Here is a 27,614-nt window from a genome sequence, read left to right as displayed (position 1 = left end):
TCCAGATCGACCGTGTCGAGTTGCTGCCGATGACGACCCCTCTGTATGAGTTCACCGGTAATGAGGTTCAGTCGATCGGCCAAATAAGGTTGGTCATATCACTCGGAGAGGAGGCACTCCGGAGGATGCGGACTACCAACTTCATCGTAGTAGACGCTTCCTCCACCTACAACATCATTCTGGGTCGACCGGCCCTGAATGAGTTCCAAGCAGTAGTGTCAACCTGCTGCCAGAAGATCAAGTTCCCAGTCGAAGATCAGGTCGAGGAAGTCAAAGGGGATCAGCTGGTTGCTCGACACTGCTACATGGAGATGGTCAAGACAGAAGCAAAGTCTGCTTGGAAGACGCCCCACTAGAGGTACATACCATAACTGAAAGACCTCCTAGTCTAGTTTATGAGGAAAAGGAAGAAGTGCAGATACATCCTGGTCGAGCAGAGGTGATGACCTTTATAGCATCCGACCTGGGGGCCGAACAAAAAGCTGAACTGATCAACTGCCTCCAGCAAAACCATGATATTTTTATATGGTGAACGCACGAGCTGCCCGACATCTCTCCGAGCATCGCGCAACATGAACTCCACGTCCGACCAGACACTAGTTCGGTAAAGCAGAGAAAAAGAGACTTCAATGCTGAGCAAAACCTGATCATCCGAGCGGAAGTTGAGAAGCTCCTGGAGGTCAGCCACATATGGAAGGTTCAGTTCCCGAGCTGGCTCGCGAACATGGTGCTCGTCTCCAAGCCAGCCAACAAATGGCGGGTCTACATTGACTTCCGGGACTTGAACAAAGCATGCCCGAAAGACTTCTATCTCTTGCCCCGAATCGATCAGTTGGTAGACTTTACTGCCGGATGCGAGTTGATATGCATGTTGGACGCGTATCAGGGGTACCACCAAGTGTCGCTCGCCAAGGGGGATCAGGAGAAGGTTAGCTTTATTACGGCTGATGGAACCTACTGTTACAACGTGATGTCATTCGGACTGAAGAACGCCAGAGCCACCTACTAGAGGCTGATGAACAAGGTGTTTCGGCAGCAAATCGGTCGTAATATGGAGGTATACGTCGATGACATATTGATTAAATCCCTCTGAGCGGCTGACCTCTGTGCAGATATCATGGAGACCTGCCAAACACTTAGAATGTACGGAATCAAGCTAAATCCGAACAAGTGTCTATTCGGTGCAAGGAGCGGACATTTCTTGGGTTACATAGTCACCGAGCAAGGCATTGAGGCGAACCCCAGCAAAGTAAAGGCACTGCAAGATATGTCGCCTCCAAGAAATTTAAAGGAATCTCAGCGTCTCACCGGTCGGATAACAGCATTATCTCGGTTCATCTCTAAGTCATCCGACCGGAGCCTACCCTTCTTCAAGATATTACGCCGAGCCACCAAATTCCAGTGGGATGAAGAGTACGACCAAGCCTTCGAGGAACTCAAGGCGTATCTGAACTCGCTTCTTGTACTGGCTAAGCCAACTACCGGTGAGCCGCTCCGAATCTATTTGTCCTCAACCGAGCATGTTGTCGGCTAGACGTTGGTTCGGTAGAACGGCGAAGAACAACCAGTGTATTTCCTAAGTCATATTTTAAAGGATGTTGAATCCCGCTATACTGGTCTTGAGAAGCTCGCTTTCACATTAGTACTCGCCACTCGGAGACTCCGACTATACTTCCTAGCGCACACAATTATTGTGATGACTAATAGTCCTCTAGGAAGAATCCTCCTTAACCCGGAGGCATCCGGCCGGCTGATCAAGTGGACAACAGAGCTCAGTGAATTTGACATCCAGTATCAGCCCCAAACGACCATTAAGGCGCAGTCCTTGGTGGACTTCGTCACTAAAGTACAGAATCCCGAATCGGAAGCCACTTGGAAGATATATGTGGACGAATCATCCACTAGGCAAGGAAGTGGAATCGGTATACTACTGATCTCCCCCAAGAAGAGCGGATGCATCTGTCCGTTCAGCTAGATTATCGGGAGACCAACAACGAGGTTGAATACGAAGCACTCATAGCAGACCTACAAGCCTCCTGGCACGTTGGAGTCATCACGGTTTTAATTCACTCAGATTCCCAATTAGCCGCTCAGCAGCTTATCGGGGCATTCAAGATAAGTAACACTCGGCTCAAGCTCTATGCAGAGGCCTTCAAAAAGCTGAAGGTCAATTTCCGAGAGGTCATCATACAAAAGATTCCCCGAGCGGAGAACCAGGTGGCGGACGAGCTGGCCAAACTAGCCAGCTCGTTGTCACCTATTGTTATCACACAGCCGATCGAGCAGGTGTTTTTGGTGGCGCATATCGATCGGATGGAGGGACTCACATTCCCAGGAGATTGGAGGGCGACATTGATAAAGTTTTTGCGATCGGGAGCTACACCGTCCAATCGGGAGGAGGCCCAACTACTCAGGAAAAGAGCCGGTCGGTTCACATTGGTCGGGGACCAGCTCTACAAGAAGGTTTTTTCTAGGCCGCTGCTTAAGTGCGTTGAATCGGAAGGCGCCGACTACATATTATAGGATGTACACCAAGGCTCCTGTGAAGGACATCCGGGCGGCCGGTCGCTGGCAAGGAAGGTCTTGCTGGCTGGATATTTCTGGTCGACCTTACAGGCAGACGCCACTCGGATAGTGGCCACCTGCCTGTCCTGTCAGAAGTACCATAACTTTTCGCACCGACCTACTAAAGAAATGAAGGCTTCCACGGTATCATGCCCGTTCGACCAATGGGGTATGGACATCGTGGGGCCCTTCTCCATGGCAACAGGTCAACGGAAGTTCTTACTTGTCGCAGTAGATTATTTCTCCAAATGGGTCGAAGCAGAGCCGCTGGCGAGAATAACCGAGCAGATGGTCCAGAAGTTTATTTGGCAGCACATCATCTGCCGGTTCGGGATTCCGTGTCGACTCGTCTCAGACAATGGTAGGCAGCTCACCGGGCAGAAACTCAAAGAATGGTGCGAGGGGTATGGCATTCAGCAGACCTTCACCTCCGTAGCATACCCACAGAGCATCGGACAGACTGAAAGTCGCCAATCGGGAGATCTTGCGGATCTTGCAGGTTCGACTGGACCACGTCGGAGGAAGCTGGGTGGACGAGCTCCCCGGCGTGCTATAGGCAATCTGTACGACCCCTAAGGAAGGTACGGGAGTAACCTCATTCCACTTTGTGTATGGAGGAGAAGCGGTCGTCCCCGTCGAGATCGGAGTCGAGTCCGACCGGATACAGAACTACGGCGAAGACAACGCCGAGCGGAGGCTATTAGAGCTGGACCTGGTGGATGAGGCACGCGCTAAAGCAGCCATTCGGCTGATGGCCTACAGGCAACGAATGCAACAAAATTACAATATGAGGGTGATCCCGAGGTCGTTCCAGGTCGGGGAGCTCGTATGGAAGAAGGTGAAGTCAGTTGGTAATGTCACCAAACTGGAGGCTCCCTGGGTCGGACCCTTCAAGGTCGTGGAAAAGCTCCGCTCAGGTGCATACTACCTAGAGGACGAGGACAGACGGTGACTAGAATGTCGGTGGAGCGCGAACCATCTTCAGTCATACCGAGCTGGATGAAAGGTGCGCTGATGTAGTTAATGTCATGTAGTTTCCATTTTCCTGTGCCCTTTGACTGCAGGATTGAAATCAAAAGCGAAAGGTTTGCCAAATTATCGTCAAATGGCGAGTCTTCATTAAACCGTCGAGTAGCAACGTTAAACTCAGGTCTCCACCGATGGTTGAGCGATCACCTTAAACTCCTGCCCTAGAAGATCATCGAGCGACGACGTTAAACCCAGGTCTCCACCGACGGTCAAGCGACGACCTTAAACTCCTGCCCTAGAAGATCGTCAAGCAGCGACGTTAAACCCAAGTCTCCACCGACGGTCAAGTGACGACCTTAAACTCCTGCCCTAGAAGACCATCGAGCGATGATGTTAAACCCAGGTCTCCATCGACAATCGAGCGGTGACTATAAACTCCTCCCTAGAAGACCGGCGAGCGGTGACGTTAAACCCAGGTCTCCATCGACGGTCGAGCGGCGACCTTAAACTCCTGCCCTAGAAGACCATCGAACGGTGACGTTAAACCCAGGTCTCCACCTACGGTCGAGCGGCGATCTTAAACTCTTGCCCTAGAAGACCGTCGAGCGGCGACGTTAAACCCAGGTCTCCACCGATGGTCGAGCGGCGACCTTAAACTCCTACCCTAGAAGACCGTCGAGCGGCGACGTTAAACCCAGGTCTCCACCGACGGTCAAGCGGCGACCTTAAACTCCTGCCCTAGAAGACCGTCGAGCGGCGATGTTAAACCCAGGTCTCCACCGATGGTCGAGCGGTGACCTTAAGCTCCTGCCCTAGAAGATCGTCGAGCGGTAACGTTAAACCCAGGTCTCCACCGACGGTCGAGCGACGACCTTAAACTCCTGTCATAGAAGACCATCGAGCGACGACGTTAAACCCAGGTCTCCACCGACGGTCGAGCGGGAACCTTAAACCCTGTCTTAGAAGACCGTCGAGCAGCGACGTTAAACCCAGGTTTCTACCGACGGTCGAGCGACGACCTTAAACACTGCTTTAGAAGACCGTCAAGCGGCGACGTTAAATCCCAGAGTTGAGGGGCGACTATAAATCCTAGGGTCGAGCGGCGACCTTAAACCTAGGAGGTATGACCCTAGGGAATTTATCGATAATGAAAATGCGGTCATAGCGCTCGTTCGGGACTATATAGTTAGATACTTACGAAAAGACAAGCAAACATATGAAGAAAACCCACAAAAGGACTTCATTGATAACAAGTCAAACACTGTCGAACGGTAGGGATACATTTAAGGCTTGCAAAAACTCTCTCTACAAACTCCTCGCTCACTCAATGTAGTCAAAGGCTTTGTCAGGAATATAGTCGAGGAACTGGACGCGATTAACGTCGCTGTCAGACAAGGCTTTAGGGAGATGGTCATTCGCCTTCAGCTGCATGATCGTTGCGTCAATGGCTAGTTCAAACGATCGAACGATCCGTGTGGACGCCTTCACGAGGAACTGGTCCGAGCGGAGGTATCCCTGATTCATGGACGCGAAGCGACCCGGCTCGGTGTCCTGGTAAGGCTTTAGGTCCGCACAGGAGGCCTCCAGAGCCTCTTCAAGGCGCTTCACCTGACCTTGAAGCTCAGCCTCCCTAACCAAACGACTATCCCGCTCGAAGGCCAGAAAATCCTCTGCCTTCTTGAGCTTCTCGGCCAAATTCCGAGCCTCCTGGTTCTTCAGCTCCAGGTCAGTTACGGCTCGGTTCTTCCTATTGGTAGCCAGCTCCATCTTGTGGTCATAGGTTTTCACCTGAATCTCAAGCCGACCTAGCATGATGGTCTGATCGGCCGACTTCTTCTGCTCGGCCTCTAGAAGCTTCTTGGTTTTGACCAGATCGGCCTGTAGCTCGACAAGCGAAGGCCCTTGGGAGGAGGAGGTTCCACTAGAAATTTTGAACTTCTTAAGCTCTTCCTCCACCAGCATCAGGCAGTTGCACACCGCCACGCTCTCCACCCAATACTACATCCAAATGGAAGAGTGTTAGTGTCGAACGAAGGTAAATCATAAATAGATAAAAAAAAAAAACAAACTTACATCGGTGGCCATTTGCATGTGGTTGTTGCCGAGCAGCCCAAGAGGCATCGTCGCAGCACGCCCTCTGGCCTCCTCCTAAACCTTGGCGAGTCGCCCGCGAAAGTAGACCTGATGCTCGGGGGTATTAGGCTGGTCGCTCGGCGCGAGCAAGTCATCGATGGGTAAGTGCAGAATGGTGGTGATGGACTGCTGCCCACTCGACGCCGATTGAGAAGAAGTCGCAGGGTCGGAGGTTTGTGCAGGCGGGACAGGGAGAACTGCGGACCGCATGACGCGTCGCCGAGCTGGAGGTAAAGTCGAGAGCGGCTGGGCAGCAATGGGATCTGGCAGGAGATCATCCAAGGAAGGAGTCCGATTGGAAGAAATAGCTTCCACGGTCTCGGGGGCAGCTGGGAGGGAGATGCCTTCCCGCTCGGTGGAGCGCACCGCCGAGGCGGCAGAGCGGGAAGGGGTGGTCATGCGGCGCCTCTTACGCCCGATCAGGGGAACATCCTCGGAAGACCCCGACCTTTCTTCCCGAGCGACAGACTGAGGCTCAGAAGGAAGCGGATCCCTGGCTGATTCTGGGTGGGGCGTCTGACCGATGACACCCTCTCCTTCAGTTTGCGCAGCCTCGCTCTCACCCTCATGAGAGTCGACCGGAGTCAGACCAAGGCTCGCCATCTCTTTTGCTTCTGCTGCCTCGATCTCAGCCTGCTTGGCCTTCATGATCCCGGTGGCTAAGGAGCGCATCATGATATCGGCTACAGAAGAGAGAGAATCAGTTAGATTCAAAAGAAGAAAGAATAGAAAATTCCATACCTAGCTTGCTCGGGAGCTTTGTCCGAATCGGACTCAGCCCAAACGTATACAGCACTCCCTCTGGCAGCAGCTTATGGATGTTAAATTTCTGGCCAGCCAGCAGGTTGGCCGCATGGAGGTAGTCCGGGCGGCTCCTATACTTCGGCAGCTCCGGTTGAGGCGGGAGCTCGACTTGCCACTTGGTACGGAAGCTCGACCGCTCGGGGAGACGCATATAGAAAAAGTAATCTTTCCAATGTTTATTGGAAGATGACATTTTGTCGAAGAAGATCAAGCCGACTCGAGACTGGAAGAGATAGAGGTGCCCAGCTCGGACTGCTTGGGATAATAGAAGTAATGGAATACCTAAGGTGTGAGGGGAATACCATGTACTTCGAACAGTACAACCACACCACACAGGAGACAGAAAGAGTTAGGGGCGAGCTGCACCAAAGGGATGCGGAAATAATTACAGACTTCGGTTATAAAGGGATGGATTGGAAAGTGCAGACCGGCAACGAATTGGTCGCAGAAAAATTAGATAGAGCTGATCGGCGGGTCATTGGGCCGATCGGACGGGGAGGCTAAGACTATTTCATAATCAGAAGGAATGTCAAAGGCATTGATAAGGCTCACAACGTCGCCCGCGTCGAACCGAGTCTCCATAGTGTTATACCAGAGATCGGGAGCGGGGTCGGACGGCTACGATGAACTAGCCATCGCCAAAAAAACCAGTGAACTGGGTCGATGGGGAAAACGTTTCAACAAGAAAAACAGCTCGGAACAAAAAAGAAACAAAGAGTCGAAAACCCGCTGGACAGTGAGGGAAATCGAGAAGGATCGAGGAATGGAAGGGAAAAGGAAAGCTTATGAGAGAAAGGGATCACTGCCGAGAAGCACTGAGTCACCGGAGCTCTGATCGCAAGAGAACGTCAACAACTATCAGAAAAGAGGACGCGAGGAGGGGGTGATGCGGCGCCTATGCTTTATAAAGGCGAGCTCGGCCGTCTAGGGTCGTCAGATCCAGGTCGCAGAGTCAAATGCACAGATCCCGTCATTGAATTTGAATCGGCGAATGTCGCATCAACCCTGTCGCTTCGATCGTGTGGTGACGACGGCAATGCCACGTGGCGATCATTTACATGACAACATTTAATGAAGGTCATTACTGGGCTTGGACGCACGCGCGACCTTAATGGAGCTGATTCGCATGGAAGCTGAGGAGATTTGAGTGACGTCAGCCTTGACCACGCGGTTCGCGCCCCTCCGGGAATGCTAAGGGAGAAATCTCCCAAATACAAATGCTTAAGGAGTCGACCGATGCATGAGGAGCAATCCTACGCGGGCCGATCGGGACCCAACCAGCATGCTGGTCGATCGACTACCAGACTCCTGTCCAGTCAGTCGAACTTGCAACCTCCTTCGACTAGACTTGAGAGGGAGACACGTGATATGGTGGTAAGGGCGGGACCTACCTGGTAGAGGGTCATCGCCATGTGGAGGATCACAGTAAAAGTGGTCAATGTCTTGGGCGGGCGTTCGATCGGGCGAACCACCTTCCCGGTCAGCATGAAGAGTAGCCGATCTGACCAATCCGACACTTCGACAGCTCGGTCGAATACCGAGCTTCTGACGCTCATAAAAGCTCAAGCAGGGAAGGATGAAGGTCGAGCGGTCGTCCCGCCTGGTTGAACAGTGGACACAACCTCAACCAAGCAAGCACGATTTTGTCGCTCAACAAGACGGGGCCGAGATAGCAAATCATTGGCCAAGCAGACTCTCTCGCTCGCCCCAGCCATGAGGTCACTCGGACGGCAGATTGGTCGAACGACTCTCCCGCTCAGCCCAATAACAGACAAAACGAGTAGTTGGCGATATCTTCCTAGGAACCAATGTCACCGATAAGCGGCATGGCCAAACGGAGAATCGTACGGTGGAAGCTTCCACTGTCATGTTACAGATATGCCCGGGCTGTTAAGGTATGGCGCCAAGCACACTTTTCGGACACATCATTTTCAGGTATGCTCTGAGAAGCGCGCACACCTTGGGTAATGTGCACGTGCATCTTAGAAGCCCTATATAAGGAGCCCCAGACTTCGATGGAGGTATGTTCACTACTGTAGTCATAGTTACGCTGCTGCTCTTTTCTCTTCTCTACTTCATTCACTTGCCGCCGATGACTGACTTGAGCGTCGGAGGGCCATCACCAGGAACCCCTCCTCGGCTCGGCACTAACGACTTGTGGTTGCATGTGTAGCTCGTCGGAGGCCCACGTCATCTTCAATCTACATCCAGTCAACGTGAGCGTCATCTCCCTAACGTCCGTCGACTCGACTCTCGGACAGGATCATATGTGATGGTAACAAATGAAGAGAGAGAAAGTCTGATGAGAGAAAATGAGGAGAGAGAATGTGATGAAAGAGAACAAAGAGAGAGAAAATGTGGAAAGAGAGTATGATAAGAGAGATTGAGGAGAGAGAAAATATGATGAGAAAAATAAGGGGAGAGAAAATTAAGAGAGAGATTGTGCGATGAGAGATAATACAGAGAGAAAATAGTAGAGAATATTTGATGAGAGAGAGAAAGTATGTTGAGAGAGAAAAAGTTTGATATAGAATGAGGAGAGAGAAAGTATGATGAGAGAGAATAATGAGAGAGAGTGTGAAATGAAATAAAAATTAAACAAATATACTAAGGGTATTTTCGTCAAAAACTTAATTCTCATTCCCATTCTTTCAAAACCCAAGGAAGAGGGTGGGTTTCATCCATACCTAAGTTTTTGAGTTTTATTTCAAAATCTTGATTCCATTTCCATTAACTAAACACAAAATTTGGGAATAAATTCATTCCCTCATTCCCAAACCCCTAAATCAAACGCCACCTAAAAGCTAAGATGATTGAGAGAGTGAATTATACCGGATGTTATCAAGGTACAAGGATTTATACCTCATCAACTTTAAGATTAGACTCTTCACTTATTGAATAAATCTATCGTCCCCTTGCCATCTCAGCTAATATTATAAAAAAATATTATAATAGTTCATTCTTTTTTAGTGATGTCGGATGAGGTGATGACGTTCCATTCACATGAAAAAAAAATCCTATTAGTTATGATTATTTATATATTTAAATAAATTTTATTTTATATATTTTTTTAATTATGCTCCTTTAATTCATCATTTTTTAATAAAATAGTTAATTAATTCACTTAAAATGTAGACATTGTATAATAATAATAATAATAATAATAATATCGTATAAGACCTTACTACGTACATTCTATGTAAATTTTAAATATTTTTTCAGTTTAATTTTTTTTATTTAATATTATAATTCAATATTTAAATTCTAAAGATAAAATTTTATTGGCTTAATTAAAGACTTTATCCTGTACACCTTTATCTTGCACATTCATGGGCGATTAAGTATGAGATCGGGTGATCCGATCGGTAAAAGTGAGTATGGGCGCCCGGACGAGCCTCCGGGCGCTCGGACTCACACTCAGTTATCCATGAGTATGCAAGATATATATATATATATATATATATATATATATATATATATATATATATAAAGTGAGTATGACCGCTCGGACGAGCCTCCGGACGCTCGTACTCACACTCAGTTGTCCATGAGTATATATATATATATATATAGTTTTGATATCTTACTCATCTTACCCTGCACACTCCATGCACATCTAATTTTTTTTTCAATTTGATTTTTTTTATGTTTAAAATTATAACCTAACCTCTAAATTCTAAAGACAAAAACTTATTAACTTATAATTAGCTATTACCACTCGGATGATGAGGGCGTCATCATGCGGGACTTCGACTCCCTCGAGGTCCCTAGGCCCAAAGCTTATCTCGGGCTCGCTCGCTCGCTCCTGACTACATCCTACTGCATGGATTGTGAGTTGCCTTGCATGCGCCTTCCGTGCCATGTTGGAGTCACCTTCGGTCGGGCCTCCGGCGATGATGTTAATTTCTCCTCGGGACACGTTGCTTCTATTCTCTTCCTCCCGAGCGGATGGTCTGGGGCTATCGTGCGATGCCCGAGGTTGAGTCCTGGGCTGTTGATGATGTTGCCGCTCGGGGGATCCTCTCTCTGTACGCCGACCAGGGCTCTGGTGTCGATGTCGTCGATTCGGCGAAGGCGATCGACGGCGATAGCTCCTTGGCGTAGGATGAGCGATTGGGGGGAGGCTCCGACAGTCGCGGGTGTTGTGAGTTGCTGACTGATGGAGTGAACAAAACATGGGAGTCCATACCTTCCCCCTGGGCTTAGGCCGGTCGGTCGCTACTTGTTGAACGGCATGCGGCCTTGCTTGCTGATGAGGTCGGGCGGCTTCTGCGCGGGGTCCCCTCGGTGGTTGATAATTGGAAGGCGGCTTCCGCTCGACATGAGCTGGTGGCTCGGGTGGTGCTTCCTTTTTCATTGTCATCTGAGCTTCCTCCACGTTGATGTACTTATTGGCCTTATTCAACATGTGGTCGTAGCTGCGAGGCGGCTTTCTAACGAGCGAATGGAAGAAATCACCGTCCACAAGCCCCTGTGTGAACACGTTCATCATGGTTTATGAAATGACCATCGGGATATCCATGGCCACCTGGTTGAAACGCTGGATGTAGGCTCGGAGCGACTCCTTCGAGCCTTGTTTGATGGCGAACAGACTGACGTTGGTCTTCTGGTAGCGCCTGCTGCTCGCAGAGTGATGAAAGAAGGTCGTGTGAAACTCTTTGAAGCTCGTGATGGATCCGTCCGGTAACCTCTGGAACCATCGTTGTGCCGATCCAGAAAGGGTGGTGAGGAACACCCGGCACTTCACATCATCTGTATATTGATGCAAAGTGGCTGTGTTGTCGAACTTACCTAGATGGTCGTCCGGGTCGGTGGTCCCGTTGTATTCCCTGATCGCCGGGGGCGTGTAATGCCTTGGTAGTGGGTTGCGCAGGATGGCCTCGGAGAATTGTCTATTGATCCGCTCGGGGGACAAGTCTGTCCGTGGCGCCTTGCCCTTCCTTGCGTTGCGGAGGGGCGCTTCATCAGACGAAGATCCCCGGTCGAGGTTGGCTTGCGCGATTTCCGAGGGCGTTTGGAATAAAGCCCGATGGAACGGTATCGGGGCGGGCGGGGCTTCCACCTGAGTACCGGTCGGCCCTTTGTTCTGGTCCCATATTGAGAGCTGCTCCGGCCGGTCGTCTGGTGGCGCCCGACCGCCTGATGTCGACGTTGCCTGTTGTGCTATCTGATCGGCTTGAGCCTTTTGCTGCTGCTCGACTATCTTGGTTGCCTGCGCTTAGATGAGCGAGTCTAGTTCTTCGGGAGAGAGTGTCACCATGAGTTGGCATCCAGCTTCTTCCATCGTCTCTGCTCGGATTCAGGAACATTCCCACAGACGGCGCCAATTTGATCCTGTCCGAGCGCTGAGTCAGTGGACACTGGGGACGTGGCACTCTCTGCTGTATTCGACTGGTGATATGGATCTCCGGTGAACCTGCAAAGAAGCTGAGCCGGGAGGGGTTTCCCGGCGACGACCCTCCGACGCTCAAGTCAGGCAATGAAGAAGAAGAGGAGCAAGGTAACGCTACTATGACTACAGTGATGAGAATCGCATACCTCCGTCGACGTCTGGGGGTCCTTATATAGGACCCCGGGGAGGCGTGGGCACGCTTCTCGACGCGTGCACGCTTCCCCAAACATACCTCAGTAAAGTTGTGTCAGAAAAGCACGTCTGACGTCATTCCGCAATCGCCCGAGCATATCCCTGACGTGACGGTGGAAACTTCCACCATACGATACTCTGTCCTCTCCAGCCGCCGACCATGCTGTCTGTCGGCGGCAGGCGTCTCGAGGATGATGCTACTAGCTGTCCCTTTGCGCCTTTTGCCTGTTCCCGGTCCGAGCGGACTGGTCGCTCGGCGCTCATGGCCTCCGGGAATGCGCATACTTCGGATCGGGAGGAGAAGCCCTGCTCATGTGCTCGGATGGGATTGCGCCTTATTATCCTGTGGCTCGGCCGAGCGGCCTGTCCGCTCGGCCCAGAGACTCTTTTACCTTGACCATCGGAAACTCGACCCCTGGTCGGGCTGTCTTTCGTCCGGCTTGGGAGCCCCCGGGCCGGATGTTCAGTTGGCCGAATGCTCGGTCGGCCCGCCAGTCTGCTCGACGTGACCTCTGTCCGCCCGACACGATCTTGGGGTTGACCCTCTTGACCATTGACCTCCACGTGTCGTTGACCTCCCCCGCCAACGAGGGTCCCCCGTCCTTACCACCGGATCAACTATATTACCCTCAATTACAAAACCAACTGTACATAATAATAATAATAATATTATTATTATTATTATTTAAACTCTACGTTTTTTTTACTTTTTCTTTTTTATGTTTTTCTTTAGTTTTTATATATATATTTTTAATTTTGTTTTTTTTATGTTTTTTATTTTTTTTCCCCATTTTTTATTTTTTAAAGTTTTCTTTACTTTTTTTAAAAGTTTTTTTACTTTTTTTTTTAAAAAAAATTATGTTTTTTTTACATTTTTCCTTTTTTTTAATGTTTTTTTATTATTTTTTACTTTTTAAATTTTTTAAAATTTTTTTACATTTTTTCTATTTTTTTATTCCTCAATTTTTAAAATTTTTTCTATTTTTAATGCTTTTTTATTTTTTTTAAAGTTTTTTTACAATTTTTTATTTTTAAATTATTTTTATGAGGTTTTTTTATGTTTTTTTTCCCTTTTTTCTTTTACATTTTTCTTTTTTATCACATTTTTCTCTTATTCGAGGGTATTTTAGGTAAAAAATATTTGTTAATCCCGGAATCAAGAAAACCCTCAGTTTTTCTATTCCTGATTTGCTGACGTGTCATGTATGGAACATTACTCGAGAATCATCGATTACCTAAACCAACTAAACAGTGTTTTTATTGATAATCTTGGATGAATAACCAAGATTATCAAGAATAATCCTCAACCAAACGCACCCATAGAACAATGATATGCACAAGAAAAAATCTCAAGAAAATATTCAAAGATGGATACATAAATTCATGGTCTACCATTTCACTTTTTATGAGTTCCATCATTTTAGTATATATATATATATATATATATATATATATATATATATATATATATATATATATCATTTACCTGTTCGGTCTATCGTCGATCTATCGTATCGGATCGTTCACTTCTAATATTAAATAAGCCAAAGCTTGATACGCATATGTGCATGATAGTTTTCCTCTAAATATGAGGAAGGATTTAATCCGACTCAAATGGAGGAGATAACTTATTATTTTTTAAAATTTTAATAAATATCTATAGTTTTATCAAAATAATTTAAATTTAAAAAAATATAAATTATAAATGATAATAAATATTTAGATAAATATGAATATTAGATATTTGACAGATATAAAGACGGAGATGAGGACGGATATGAATATAACAAAAAAACAAAGATGAAACAAGAGGATATAAAATTGAATCCAACTTCTACCCATATATATACTGAGTATATTTAGACTCTGGCCAGAAAAGAAAATTAAAAATCTGCACTGAATAATTTTTTTTCTGACTAAAAATAAGAGTAAAATGAAGTTTCTACAAGAAGAAAGATTTTAAAAGTTCAATTAAACTACTGATCAGATTAATTAATGACTTTAAAATAAGAAATTAAAGAAGCGAGGAGGTTGGGACGCGGCTGCCGCCGCCGGCATAGAGCTCGCCGCTTCTTCTTCCGTGGCCCAATCCGCATCCGGCTTCGGCGGCTGGTTGAGGTCGATTCCCAGACCCTTCGTGGTCGAGCACTCCGTCAGTGAAGATGGCGGCGCTGCTGCCACCGGTCTGCTCTCGGCGGTGGCTTGCCGATTATTGCGCTCGTAGTGGGCTCTCATGTGCCCGCCCAGCGCTTGACCCGTCTCGAACGACTTGTGGCACAAAGAGCAAGTGTGAGGCTTGCTCTGATCTGTTGGTCCGGTGACGACCGACGAGGCGGCTCTGTTTTCGGTAGGGCGCTTCCGGTGTTTGGTTTTGTGGCCTCCCAAGGCCTGGTACGAAGAGAATGCTTTGCCGCACTCGGAGCATACATACCGCAACTGGTTCTGTTGTGTCGGTGCCATATATACAAAAGGAGTCGGTCGTTGGATCGGCGGCTGCGGAGGAGGCAGAGGAAGTCGATAACATCGTATCTGCATCGGGCACAAAACCAGAGACAGAGCTTGCTCTGGCGGAGGCGGAAGAGGAGATAATGTTCCCTCCGCCGGAGGAGGTAGCAGAAGCAGTTGGTTTTGTTGCGGCGGAAGAGGAGATAATTCTCTCTCCGCCAGAGGAGGTAGCGGAAGCGGCTTGTCCTGCTGCCACAGCGACAGAGATGAAGTCAGAGGCACCTCTTGCTGCTGTTTCGTTGGAGACGACGATGGCAACGGAAGCGACTGGCGCTGCTCCTCCTCCTCGGGCCGCAAAAGCGAGGACCTCGCTTCCTCCGCCGGTGTCATCTCCTCGTCGTCGTGAATGACCGAAACCCTTGATAAGGCCAGGAGCGCAAGGATACACTCCTTCTCGTCTTCGGTGAGCCCAGAATCCGACGGAGGCGAGGAGCGGCGACGCTCCGTTCGCCTTCGCTTAGGCACCCTCAAGTCCAGCGATGGAAAATGGTACTCGGCGGTCGCCATTAATACTCTGCTTTTGCTACTACTTTTCCTCGAAGCCTCTCTAATTCTTAGTGTGGAAGAGGAGAAGAGGCAGTAGATTAGAAGAGCGAGTGTGGATTAAGGACACTTTAGCTTGTATTATTTTTATAGCTAAAAGTAGAGAATTAGTAGGAAAGCGAAACAGATACAATTAGCAAATGCCGGCGAATTAGTCGACTGAGTCTTGTTGTTAAAGAGCCAAATTTTTAACGAACCAATCAGATCAAACCGATTAATTTATTGTTATTTTCCTTAAACAGTGCTCAATTTACTAAATTGTTTTTTTCCTTGTCAATTAACTCCAAATTTAATTTATTAAATATGCATAAAATGTTTGTTAAAGTCTACCGTGTTGAATTTCAGTAACAATAAATTATTTATGGTACTGTATATTATTTTTAGAGATGTAGATCGGGTTTTGAACGACTCGTGATTGGGCCGGGCTCAGTCTAATTTGACTCGACCGATTCGAAAAATAACGGCTGGTTCTGCTAAAAGCGTCGACGTGGCACTTCCCGTCGCCGTCAGACGATTCCGCGGAACCACGACACGTGATGCGCATGTGAGGGGGAGTGGTAGTTTCAGTAATTTACTGTGGACGACGAGCCGTCTTATTTAACGATGTTGCACTTGGGAGCTAAGAAAAGGACTCGCGCTCCTTGACGCCGTGCCGTTGTCGTCTTGGAGAAAGGAGAGGCCTGAGGAGGTTCCGGTGGCGGAGCAAGCGATCGGAACACGATGAAGAACATATTCAAGATCAAGCGGCACCCTCACCGATCCAACGAGATTCCCTCCCCCTCTTCGGTGGCTCAGTCGCCGGCGCCGTCGCCCACAGCTGCGGCCTCCCCTTCGTGCGCGGCAGACCACAGGGCCGCTTCGTCCGGTTCGTCTCCGACGACACCATCCCCGGTCGAGCCTCCACGGGCAACTGCTCCCCCTGGGGAGGACCGTCAGGACTACTTCTCGTCGGAGGAGGAGTTTCAGGTGCAGCTGGCGCTCGCGATCAGCGCTTCGAATTCGGAGTTCGGGGGCGATTTGGACGGCGATCAGATCCGAGCGGCGAAGCTGCTGAGCTTGGGGAGGGACCGGATCAACCAGGATCGGGAGGAGGGGACGTCCGAGTCGCTGTCACGGAGCTATTGGGTGAGTTCTCCTCTTGATCCTGATTGAAGAAATTGAAGCGGATTTTTGTTAGTCCTTTGATATTGCAGGATTTTTGGTTTTTTTGCCAGTCAAATTTCCTGCAATCACTGAGAATTAAGAGTGAAGTAAGACCTTGTTTTTGGGTGAAAGTACGGTTCATTCTAGGTTGACTAAAGTTCTAACTCCCACTTGTTGCTCATATTTGTTTATATTAGGAGGTACTTAGGTAGTCGGAATTGGGTTTTCAGCTATTTCAAGGGAGTGGACACTCTTGTTTATTGAATTACTTCAAATTTCTCTCTATTAGTCTGCCTTTTAGGGTATTGATGGGTTCTGTATGCAGGATTACAATGTCCTCGACTATGATGATAAAGTTGTGGATGGGTTCTATGACATATATGGCCTCTCTGGCAATTCTGCAAGTCAGAGAAGGATGCCATCGTTAACTGAACTCCAAACAAGAATTGGGGATCTAGGTTTTGAAGTCATCGTTGTCAACCGTGCAATTGACCCTGCATTAGTAGAGCTGGAGCAAGTGGCACAGTGCATTTTGTTAGGATGCCCTACTACTGAAACTGGAGTGCTGGTTCAGAGAGTATCTGAATTGGTCATGGATCATATGGGTGGTCCTGTTAGAGATGCAAATGACACACTAACAAAATGGATGGAAAAAAGTACGGAGCTACGAACCACACTTCAGACGAGTTTGCTACCAATTGGCTGCATAAGAGTAGGGTTATCCCGGCATCGTGCTCTACTATTCAAGGTTTGTTCACCTGTTTTTCATGTATAGTATGCTATTGCAACTTCAATATACCGTTTGCGAAATTTATTGCTATTCCATTGGACTTGGTATATGTTTTCAATGGTAGTTATAACCCTATTTATTTATTTATCTATTTTGTTGTTGCTACATGATAATCCAGGTTCTTGCGGATAATATTGGCATTCCTTGCAAGCTCGTAAAAGGGAGTCATTACACAGGCATGGATGATGATGCCATTAACATAATAAAGTTGGATGAAAGGTTTGCACTTCCATATTCTTCCTCTTGTTGTTGCATTGATTTTTTGTGTACTAACATTACCTTTGTGACAATGTGGAACCATTTTCTATCAGATTTTATTCCTTGATTGAATTTCATATGTCAAATAGCTGTAGTGGCCTATATAATCTGACAATACCTGAAATTGTTGTATTGGTGGTGATTTTTTCTACAAGATAAAATGGTCATAATGAACTTGAAACACTTACATATAAGTATATAACCTTTGGCAACATGATTTTCTTAAGAAACTAAACATGCGGTAAAACAACTATGTATAAATTCACTGACAACCAACAACTAATTTCATCTAGAAAAAGGTATGTTTTATCAGAATGTATAGAAGTTATCTCATTTGCTAGAGCTTCACTCGTAGGAACAAGAAATAATAGGAAGTGGGAATACAAAGGCAGAGTACCAGCAAGAAAATCAGTATAACAAAGCAAAATTAGTAATGAGATATGTAGACGATTGTTGAGTGGCTTTGCAAAGAGCAGGAAGGTGGATATCTGTAGGTTCTAGGAACATGATTTGATACCTGAGAAGTAGATGATTGATTTCAAAAGTTATTGCCAAAACTATTAATAAAGGTTATTCTAGGTTGTCTAAAGTCTACTGGTAGAAGAAGCGTATCATTAGTGGGTGCTGGATTATCTAAGAAAGAGATGCTATCTACAGACAGGCTCATTGTGAGTGTGTCTCTTGAATTGGACTAGGAGGGTTTGGTTCACTGAAATGGACTGGAAAATGTTAGCAAAATGGAAAGTGGGCAGATGCTGTAGCGAATAAGCCAATAACCTTTTGAGAAAGGGTAACCATGAAAATATACTAAGAGATTGGCCTACTTACCACTTCTTTGTGATATTTGATGAACAAAATATGCACACCAAAAAATATGCAGTGGTAGAGAGTAGTGAAAGCAATTTGATCATTCAAAATGGAAGAAGGCTTGCAGTTTTTAGTTAGGATTACATCATCTCAATATTGTAATGGCACATCAATATGGTATGTGCTATCTAAAGTAAATGTTGTTTTTTAAAACATTGAATAAGACCAAGTTGTCTTATGTTTTAGGATCAAGATTACTTATATACTTGCACCATGAGTAGACATATAGGCAGTAAAAAAAAAAATGTTCACATGCAATGCCTCTTTGGAGAATTTTAACATATGCTAATTATTTAAATGTTCAAAGGCCAATTTGTAGTAGGTTATCACATCACGATCGCTGATATATTCATACCAGGAGTAGACATACAAGCATGAAAACAAAAGGAAATATATTTGTCTCTTTGGAAAATTCTAACAAAAGCATTTAACAGAGGTATAAATTCAAAGCACAGGAGGAAAAGATGGAAAATCAAAGATCTATCGTACCAATAGAACCATATATAATGTTAAATATTATTGTTTTGGTCAGAAACAACGCACTGCAGTGGGTATTTATTATTATTGTTGAATTTTTGTAATTGAAGGTTAGAAAGTCTTTAGACTCCAATTTTAAAGTGACATGATTATAATCCCAAATTCCTTATTCACCTAAATTTTAATGAGAAATTGCTGTATTAACTTGATTGTTGGCTCTGCCACGATAGAAAAATGCAGCTGCTTCTTGTTGGCTACATAGACATGGCTGTCAATATGGCTTATAATCCAATAAAATTCACATTACAGTTTTTATTTTAATGCTGATCTATATGGTTCTGTATTAGGGAATTTTTGGTTGATCTTATGGCTGCTCCAGGCACTCTAATCCCAGCTGATGTACTCAGTCTAAAAGAAACTTCTTCCAAACCAATCATAAGCAAGAGAATGAGCTCTTGGGCAAGCAGACCGGAGGATGATTTTTTCAACAATGAACGGTTGCACCTTGATGGTAAAACTGGCAATCCAGTTTCATCCTTGGATCATAATCAAACTGTTGATAAGAGAACAATATACGAAAGTCCAATTGCAATATCTTCAGTTCTAAGTGATCGTAATGGTGAATCCTCTACAAGTAGTGGACGTAATTCTAGGGGAAATATGACGTTATCTATACAAAATGGATCAGATCAATCTACATCTACCAGTGTAACAACTTCAAAGCAGAAGGGAATTGTTGTTGCTGTTTCCGTGGATGGAAATAATTTAGGTAAAGGAAAGCTCAACTCTAATTTTACTCCACAAGATGCTGCTGATGTAACAAACCTTTTTGCTGATCTGAACCCATTCCGAGAAACTGTTGCTGCAAAAGCAGCTCCACTTCCCAAAGTTTCTGATGGTGCAAATATGGGATACCAGAGGCACAGGGAAAACATTGCTATAGGACCTGGAAGATCCCAAGTTCCATTGGTTTGGAAAGGCCGATCTGCTTGTAATGAGATTCCTAATACAAAACAGAACAATTTGGTGGAGTCAAATCCACAAAGGAACTTCACACCAAACGCTTCGTCTTCTAAAATGCCCAGCTCTGCTGCAAAAGCATTTTCTGGAGTTTCAACTAATGTTGCTGGTTCTTCTGCCATTTCAAACTCTGTAGCTATTTCTGAGAACCAAACTCGTCGACCTGCTATGAATATGGGTTATCATTCGTCAGAATATGGCCAGACCAATAATGTCTCAGAAAATAATATGCACCATAAATTGGACAGGAGCCGTGATGTTCAAGCAGATAAAGCACACATCTCAATTTCATCATCAGAAGCAAAGTATGTATTTAATGACCATGGTGGCAAAATGGTTTTGGATAGCAGCCAGTTAAAGGTACTACAGAAACAAGGGGAAAATGCTGACATCAAACATGATAAGCAAAATCATGATAGACTCACAGAAATAAGTGTGAACACTGTTCATCAAGAATCTTCAAGTTCCTTCCAAGTAACTCCTAGTATTTATGAAGAATCTTCAAGTTGCTCACAAGTCAGGCCAAGTAAGGTTGACCCTGTGCTAGATGATGTGGCTAATTGGGAAATCCGCTGGGAGGAACTAATAATTGGAGAGAGGATTGGACTAGGTACTAGCAGAAATTATGTTTAAATTTGTGCTTATTCACAATTTTATAAAATGCATTTTTTTTGGCATCATAGCCACCTTATGGAAGTTACCTTGTGTGGCGTTTAATAGATTCTCTATTAATATATTGCTAATTGATTGGAGTTCCTTCCATCCTGACTTAGTTATCAGACTCCAAGATCTTATATCTTATGTTTCTATGTATCTTTTCCTTCTTACCTCTGATTTCATATTATTTATTTTGGCTGTGTGAGATGTTGCTTCTCTTCTTAACTCAAATTCCTATTCATGTTTTATATTGAGTGCATTGATAAATCTCTTGATTTTACCTATTGCTAGGTTCTTATGGAGAAGTGTATCGTGCTGATTGGAATGGAGAGGTTAGTTGTCTTTTGTGGCATCACATTAAGAATCATGTGGCATATTATGCATATGCTTCCTTATATATTTCCATTTACCATATATTTTTATTGAATTTCAAGAGATGAAGATGTTAAGGTGGATGTGTGGACATACGAGAAGGGATAGAATAAGAAATGAGAGCATTAGAGAGAAAGTCGGAGTTGCATCTATTGAGAGAAAACTCCAAGAGACACTTTTAGATGGTATGGGCATGTAAACAACCAATAAATGCTTCAGTTAGGCGATGTGAAACTATGACAAACACATATATCAAATGAGGAAGAGGAAGACTAAAAAAAGACTTGGTTAGCAACAATAAAATAAGATAAAATTTATTTAAGTATAGAAGGAGATAGAGCTTAATGACGTAAAAAGATCCATATAGCCGACCCCACCTAGTGGAATAAGGCTTGATTGTTGTTGTTGTATAGATGATGATATAGTAGGATATAGAGCTCAATGACGTAAAAGGATCTATATAGCCGACCCCACCTAGTGGGATGGATAAGGTTTAGTTGTTGTTGTTGTTGTTTGTTGTTCAAGATTTATTTGGTTGGTTATGCAGCCATTTTAATGTTTGTTTCTGGTTTATATGATTGATGATGGTGTATACTCAACAATTTTTGTCTGGTGCTGGTGTGACCTGGCATCTTTCCTACAAGGTTTAGCTGTAGATGCAGTACTGCTTTATAAGAATGTTGCACTGGCAATAAGGGAGTTTAAAAATGCAGAACAACTTAGGTTCATGGTCAATCCAAATTAGATTACACACACACACACAAAGAAAGAAAGAAAGAAAGAGAGAAAGTAGTTGTTTATCTCAAAGACTACAAATAGGTTTAAGCTATGATCAGTTTGTCTTCTGTATCATGAAATGACTTATAACCTGGCCTTATTCTAGCAATGCAGTTGCTTAAACTCCAATACAACAACAACAATAACCAAGCTTTATCCCAGTGGGGTTGGGTTTTGCTTAAACTTCAATAATATCATGATGTGGACGCCGAGGTGGACACCTTTGTTGAGCATCGTTATAGTTGGAAGCAAATTAATTACTACATAATTAGCTATTAGAAATAAATTAGCTATTGCCTAATTAGTAGAAAATAAATAATGGTCTAATTTAACTACTGCTATAGTAGAAAACAAATAATGGCCTAATTAGCTTTTCTATTTTTGATTCCTTGTTTTCCTTTATGGTTGGTCTTTCCTTATCTTGTCATGTTTGACTCCTTATATAAGGAGTGTCATTTTTAATAAAGGAGAAAGAAAAATTGAGCAATTAGGACTCTGTCTAGGACGAGTCTTTTTCCTCCTCCCTTCCTCCTCCCCCCCTCCCCCTACGTGTTGCATGACCAAGTACGGATCCGGATCTCGACCTGTGACTCGATCCTACATTCGTGACCATATCAACTTGGTATCAGAGCCGGTCATGGGTGACACGGATCCTATCACATCCAAACTCGAGGCCTTCATGGAAAGATTGATGTCACAACAACAAGTTTTCATGGAGCAGATCACTTCCCGCCAGCAAGGACTAGAGGAGCAGATTGCCGAGATTTCCCATACTGTTCAAGATGCTAGACGACGACGACCTTTGCACACTGCAGATAGCCCTACCAGCGTAGAGTATGGCCCTTTTAGAGGCTCAGAGGTCATACCTGAACTGTTAACCAGCGGCACCATGGCTCCGCGATACTCAAAGATGGAGTTCCCCACCTATTCTGGAGAAGGGGATCCGCTAAGCTGGGTTAAAAGGTGCGAAAAATTCTTTACCAACCAAAGGACCACAGAGGCTAACAAGGTTGGCCTTGCTGCCTTCCACTTGGTAGGGGAAGCCCAACTTTGGTTTGATCAGGTAGAGCAAGAAGAGCCAGAGATGACTTGGAAACAGTTCAGAGACCATTGCCATATCCGCTTTGGCCCGCCCCTAAGCAACAACCCTTTGGGAGAGCTAGCAAATTTGAAACAGACATGCTCTGTAGAAGACTACCAGCGCAAATTTCAATCTCACCTCGCTCGGACCTCGGACCTCCGACCACAACAACAAGTTGACTTATTCACTGCAGGGCTAGTCGAAGATCTCTGTATCAATATCGAACTGTAGAAGCCTGAAAACCTAGGCATTGTAATGAATATGGCCAGGGCACTAGAACGGAAGCAATGCTTCCATCAAGGTGGGGGGGCTACTGCGCACGAATTGGGGCGGGACCACAACCAAGCTCAACACCAACAGTGGAGGCCCTCCTTTGGCGAAGACCAGGACCCCGGACATCAGCAAGGAGACTCCACCTGTTTCATTTTCCAAGCGTCTGACTCGCGCCGAGATGGTAGAACGGAGAGCCAAGGGCCTTTGTTTTAACTATGATGAATCCTACTCCACGGGTCACAAGTGTAAACGCCTATTTTGGATTGAAGTGCCTGATGATGACAGGGAAGGTGAGGAAGAGGGGGAAGTGAATTCAGAAATTTCCCTTCATGCTATTAGTGGTGTTATACCCCGCTTTCGAGCTTGAGGACAAACTCAGTATCGAGGAAGGGAGTGATGATGTGGATGCCGAGGTGGACGCCTTTGTTGAACATCGCTATAGTTGGAAGCAAATTAATTACTATCTAATTAGCTATTAGAAATAAATTAGCTATTGTCTAATTAGTAAAAAATAAATAATGGCCTAATTTAACTACTGCTATAGTAGAAAACAAATAATGACCTAATTAGCTTTTCTATTTTTGATTCCTTGTTTTCCTTTATGGTTGGTTTTTCCTAATCTTGTCATGTTTGACTCCTTATATAAGGAGTGTCATTATTAATAAAGGAGAAAGAAAAATTGAGCAATTAGGACTCTATCTAGGACGAGTCTTCCCCCTTGATTGATTTGGACTCTGTCTAGGACGAGTTTTTTTCCTCCTCCGTTCCCCCCCCCCCCCCTACGTGTTGCATGCCCAAGTACGGATCCGGATCTCGACCAATGACTCGATCCTACACTCGGAACCATATCATATCACTATATTACATTTATGAAAAAAAATTGAAGTATATTAAAAATGCATGTATGAATAATAATTATAATCAAATGTATAAATTAGCAGCATATTAATGTTTTGTTCTTGTTTGATTCTTTATCTTTATCTATTTTAAGATGTCAACAAAACTATGCAATTGTTTGATTATTTTTTCATTGATTTTGATGAGAGAATAAACAAGAGTAATTTGATTTAAAAATTTCAAAACATGTTTTATCCATTTCCTGTGGTGGAAATATTCCTTTGATACTTTCAAAAGAAGTGACCTCAAATTTCATAGTAGGAGTATTCCATTAATTTCTTATTTTTTAATTTATTTCTTAGCTTTTTAAATAAAGTCAGATTGCAAAACTTCATTATTTTTGGATTTCTTGCTGAAATTTTAACAATTAATTTCGGTGAGTTTTTTCATATAAGCTTCAAAAAGACTGCACCATCTAGTGGGCTATTGTGAAAGAGTTAATCGAGGTTTTTGATAGGAAATTGTAATGCAAACAAGAAAACATATTGGTATCAAAATCATATCTTTATCCTTTTGTTGTGCTGCATCAAATTGACTGTCATAGAAAATATTGATATGCTTTGTCTCTGATAGTATTGTTTTAAGTTGCAAACTCCAACTGCACCAGTTGCTTGGGCAATTTGAGGGGCCTAGTGTGAATTATTAGCTTTAATTTTCTTGTGTTTGTACTTTGATCCAGGAAGTAGCTGTGAAAAAGTTCCTAGATCAGGACTTTTATGGGGATGCTTTAGATGAATTCCGCAGTGAGGTATATAGAGGTTATTTACATATGTGATTGTTTTCACTATCTATAGTTTTTTTTACCCTAAATTTGATACCAATACTTGTACTGATTGGTTTTATATTTGTCTAGGTTCGTATAATGCGCAGGTTGCGCCATCCAAATGTTGTTCTCTTTATGGGTGCTGTAACTCGGCCTCCTAATCTATCTATTGTTTCTGAGTTTCTTCCAAGGTTTGATATACTTGTCCTTTCTTTTTAATGTTTGGCAGGAAGTTGTCCTTATTACATATGTCTAAAATAATTCAACAATTAAAATAGTTTTACTACTTATAGCCTATTAAGATTGTCTGCTCTTTTTCATTCTTGACTGGAAAGCACATTGAAGTTTTCTATTGATTAATATGGTACAAGATGGTTATTATTAAACAAGGTGTAAAGAGTTGGATAGCATACTGATGGATGATGGATCTAAATTATCCAACTGGGCCCACTGATTCAATGTGTTCATATTCAACTTGATTTATTTATCATGCTCGCGTATTTTATGTTTTAAACCAATATTTATCTTCCTTTGTTCATACAATAACTAGAGTGGTGGAATTGAAATTTCAGAGGAAGCTTGTACAGGATTCTTCATCGCCCTAATTGTCAAATTGATGAGAATCTCAGGATAAAGATGGCTCTTGATGTGGTACGATTACTGAATGTTTGTATCTCAATCTTATTGTTTGCATCTTCTTGGAAGCTTTTCTGATAGTTTTTGTCTCAGGCTAAGGGAATGAATTGCTTGCACACGAGTATACCTACCATCGTCCACCGTGATCTTAAATCACCCAATCTATTGGTGGACAAGAATTGGACTGTTAAGGTATATAGCAATCTTCAAAACACTAAATTGTTGGTTGTCGTCAGCTAATCTAGTTGTGGCTTACTTAAGTTAACTAGCTAGAGTGCTCTGCCCAACAAAGCTAAAATAGTATTCCCGTCACAAGTTATTATCAACTTTAGTTGACACAAAGTGCTATGGTAGTATTATTCTTATTTTCTACTCTTTGTATCCATTCAGTACACACTAGCTTTTATCACTCAGACTACTTTATACTTAATTATGTTTCACTTATCCACTAAGCATGATACCAAATTCAAAATGAGATGGCTGATTGAGTTCCATTAAACAATATACAGTTTTAAGTACCGCGGCTAATGAATAATTTTTCATTTGTATTGCAATGTTTGTGAGAGTTAAGCCCATATAGTGATAATTCATCCAATTTGAATTTTCAGGTGTGTGATTTTGGCCTGTCACGCTTGAAGCATAGCACATTTCTATCTTCAAAATCTACTGCTGGAACCGTATGTGGTTATTATTTTTGATGCTTTAATCATGACTTGTAAAGTTTTGAATTCATGGGAAGCACTTTTGTTATTAGAATAAGAATTTAATATAATAAATTTGTGTAAAAGGGTACAGTTTGTCTGCATTCCACATGCTGTCAATTAAATTCTGTAGAAACTTGTTATTAATCTTTTTTGTTTCAGATTCCTTTTTAATTTTTGTTTCTTCAATTTGATAGCCGGAGTGGATGGCACCCGAGGTGCTGCGCAATGAAAAATCCAATGAAAAGTGAGCCTTTTCTAATCCCATCATTACTTAATCATTTTTTAAATATAATTTGCAGCTTCAATCAATTCTATTACAACGTGCATTGCAGTAATCATTCTGAACGCTATAGCTTTCTCCCAAGTTACACACTTACCACTAATTAGTTGTCATTTTTCTTTTAACTCTAAGCCTAGCGCAAACCGACATTAATTTTACATGAACTTAACTCTTAAAACTTAGTTATATGATCTAGATTCTTAATTTTGAAAAGTGAGTTTATGGGGATTTAGACATTTGGATGGCAATGGAGTAGGAATGGAGTGAATCCTGGACAATAAAAAAGGTCAAGCAATTCTACATGTCATCAGTATAATATTCACACCCAAGATTTTAGTAGGGGCAGGCCTTTGAATCTTTCCATGCCACGAAGAGGATGAGAGGGACATGAATTTATGATGAGAATGCTAATACATTTTTTTTTTATCGCTTTCCTAATACTCATTTGGCATTTAGATTCTTTTATCATGTATCATACTTAAATGTATACCTTTCTGGTAGTAAGGAGATAATCTATGGTTCTTGCTTTTATTTTTGCAAATTTGCATTTCTACAGATGTGATGTATATAGCTTTGGAGTGATCTTGTGGGAACTTGCGACCCTGAGGATGCCGTGGAGTGGCATGAACCCAATGCAAGTGGTTGGGGCTGTTGGATTCCAGAATCGGCGGCTTGACATCCCAAAAGAAGTCGATCCTCTGGTTGCAAGGATTATATGGGAATGCTGGCAAACGTAAGCATCAACACTTAAGTTGAACATGAGCAGTGATTCCTAAAATTCAGCTAGCATAGTCCACATTACGAGTAAACAGGATGCCAATTACTGTCCCATGTACCTTATCCATTTCGATATCTGAATCCCTGCTATATCGTAGTCTAGAAACAGTTTGCTAAATTTTTGTCTGAATGACTTGTTGGACCAGGGATCCAAGCTTGCGCCCCTCATTTGCACAACTGACAACTGCGCTCAATTCCTTACAGCGGCTGGTCATTCCCTCACAACAGGAGCCAGAAACCCCCCTAGTGCCCCAAGAAATCTCAGTGAAGTCAACCCCCTAAGTATTTGCAGTGTACATAAGCATATACACCTCCATGGCTTCTGCCATTCAGGCTGTTTTTTTTCTCTTTTCATGGCAATGATTGTTTGTAAAGTGTTTGATCATGTCGATAGCATCACTAAATCAATAACTTTAAAAGGGAGTTGATATGTATCTATGTATTTGTTTTCTCGCTCTCTTTTTGTTTTGTTTGCTGGCCGAACCGGCTAGCTTTAATTGGATACACTGTAGGAGAGGTAAGAACATTTGTTACTAAACTGCATCGCAGCATCTTCATTCTGTCAGTTTGTGTTGTAGAAGCATTGTACGAGAAATGTATATGCTGTTCTACGATGACTTTGTAACTTGACTACTACTTTTTTCTTTAATGTCGCTTGATCTGGTGTATCGGTTCAACTTTCAGGCTGTGTTTACTTGAGAATAAGTGAAGGCCAGAGGAAAAGTTGGTTCAAAGCATA

At 43.9% G+C, this 27,614-nt stretch overlaps 2 protein-coding genes across 3 annotated transcripts; one reads left to right on the top strand and one right to left on the bottom strand.

Annotated features, from left to right (window-relative positions):
- Nucleotides 1–14,056: 14,056 nt before the first annotated feature.
- LOC121999442 (zinc finger protein 36-like) lies at nt 14,057–15,067 on the bottom strand. Its single transcript, XM_042554125.1, has one exon. The coding sequence runs from the start codon at nt 15,065–15,067 to the stop codon at nt 14,057–14,059; it is 1,011 nt and encodes a 336-aa protein (XP_042410059.1).
- A 665-nt stretch (nt 15,068–15,732) lies between these two features.
- On the top strand, nt 15,733–27,502 carry LOC122001583 (serine/threonine-protein kinase EDR1-like). 2 transcript variants are annotated; one of them, XM_042556410.1, is made up of 13 exons: nt 15,733–16,228; nt 16,572–16,994; nt 17,155–17,255; nt 18,986–20,268; nt 20,607–20,647; nt 24,395–24,463; nt 24,569–24,669; nt 25,051–25,129; nt 25,208–25,306; nt 25,723–25,791; nt 26,013–26,062; nt 26,655–26,831; nt 27,022–27,502. In XM_042556410.1, exons 1-13 carry the CDS (start codon nt 15,824–15,826, stop codon nt 27,155–27,157), a joined length of 3,033 nt encoding a protein of 1,010 aa, XP_042412344.1. In that variant the 5' UTR covers nt 15,733–15,823; the 3' UTR covers nt 27,158–27,502. The 2 variants fall into 2 exon arrangements, with proteins under 2 accessions (XP_042412344.1, XP_042412345.1); XM_042556411.1 differs by lacking the exons at nt 25,723–25,791; nt 26,013–26,062; nt 26,655–26,831; nt 27,022–27,502 and having other exon boundaries at nt 25,029–25,129.
- The last annotated feature ends 112 nt before the right edge of the window (nt 27,503–27,614 follow it).

The sequence above is a fragment of the Zingiber officinale genome, chromosome 7A (assembly GCF_018446385.1).
Source record: "Zingiber officinale cultivar Zhangliang chromosome 7A, Zo_v1.1, whole genome shotgun sequence".
Taxonomy (NCBI): domain Eukaryota; kingdom Viridiplantae; phylum Streptophyta; class Magnoliopsida; order Zingiberales; family Zingiberaceae; genus Zingiber; species Zingiber officinale.
This window is presented reverse-complemented; position numbering and strand designations above follow the sequence as displayed.

Bases quoted from the DNA above. Each gene is read 5' to 3' on its own strand.
- LOC122001583 (XM_042556410.1), top strand. From the start codon at position 15,824: ATGAAGAACATATTCAAGATCAAGCGGCACCCTCACCGATCCAACGAG. The intron at 16,229-16,571 runs GTGAGTTCTCCT...TTCTGTATGCAG, and splicing joins CGCTGTCACGGAGCTATTGG to GATTACAATGTCCTCGACTA. The intron at 16,995-17,154 runs GTTTGTTCACCT...ATGATAATCCAG, and splicing joins ATCGTGCTCTACTATTCAAG to GTTCTTGCGGATAATATTGG.
- LOC121999442 (XM_042554125.1), bottom strand. From the start codon at position 15,067: ATGGCGACCGCCGAGTACCATTTTCCATCGCTGGACTTGAGGGTGCCT.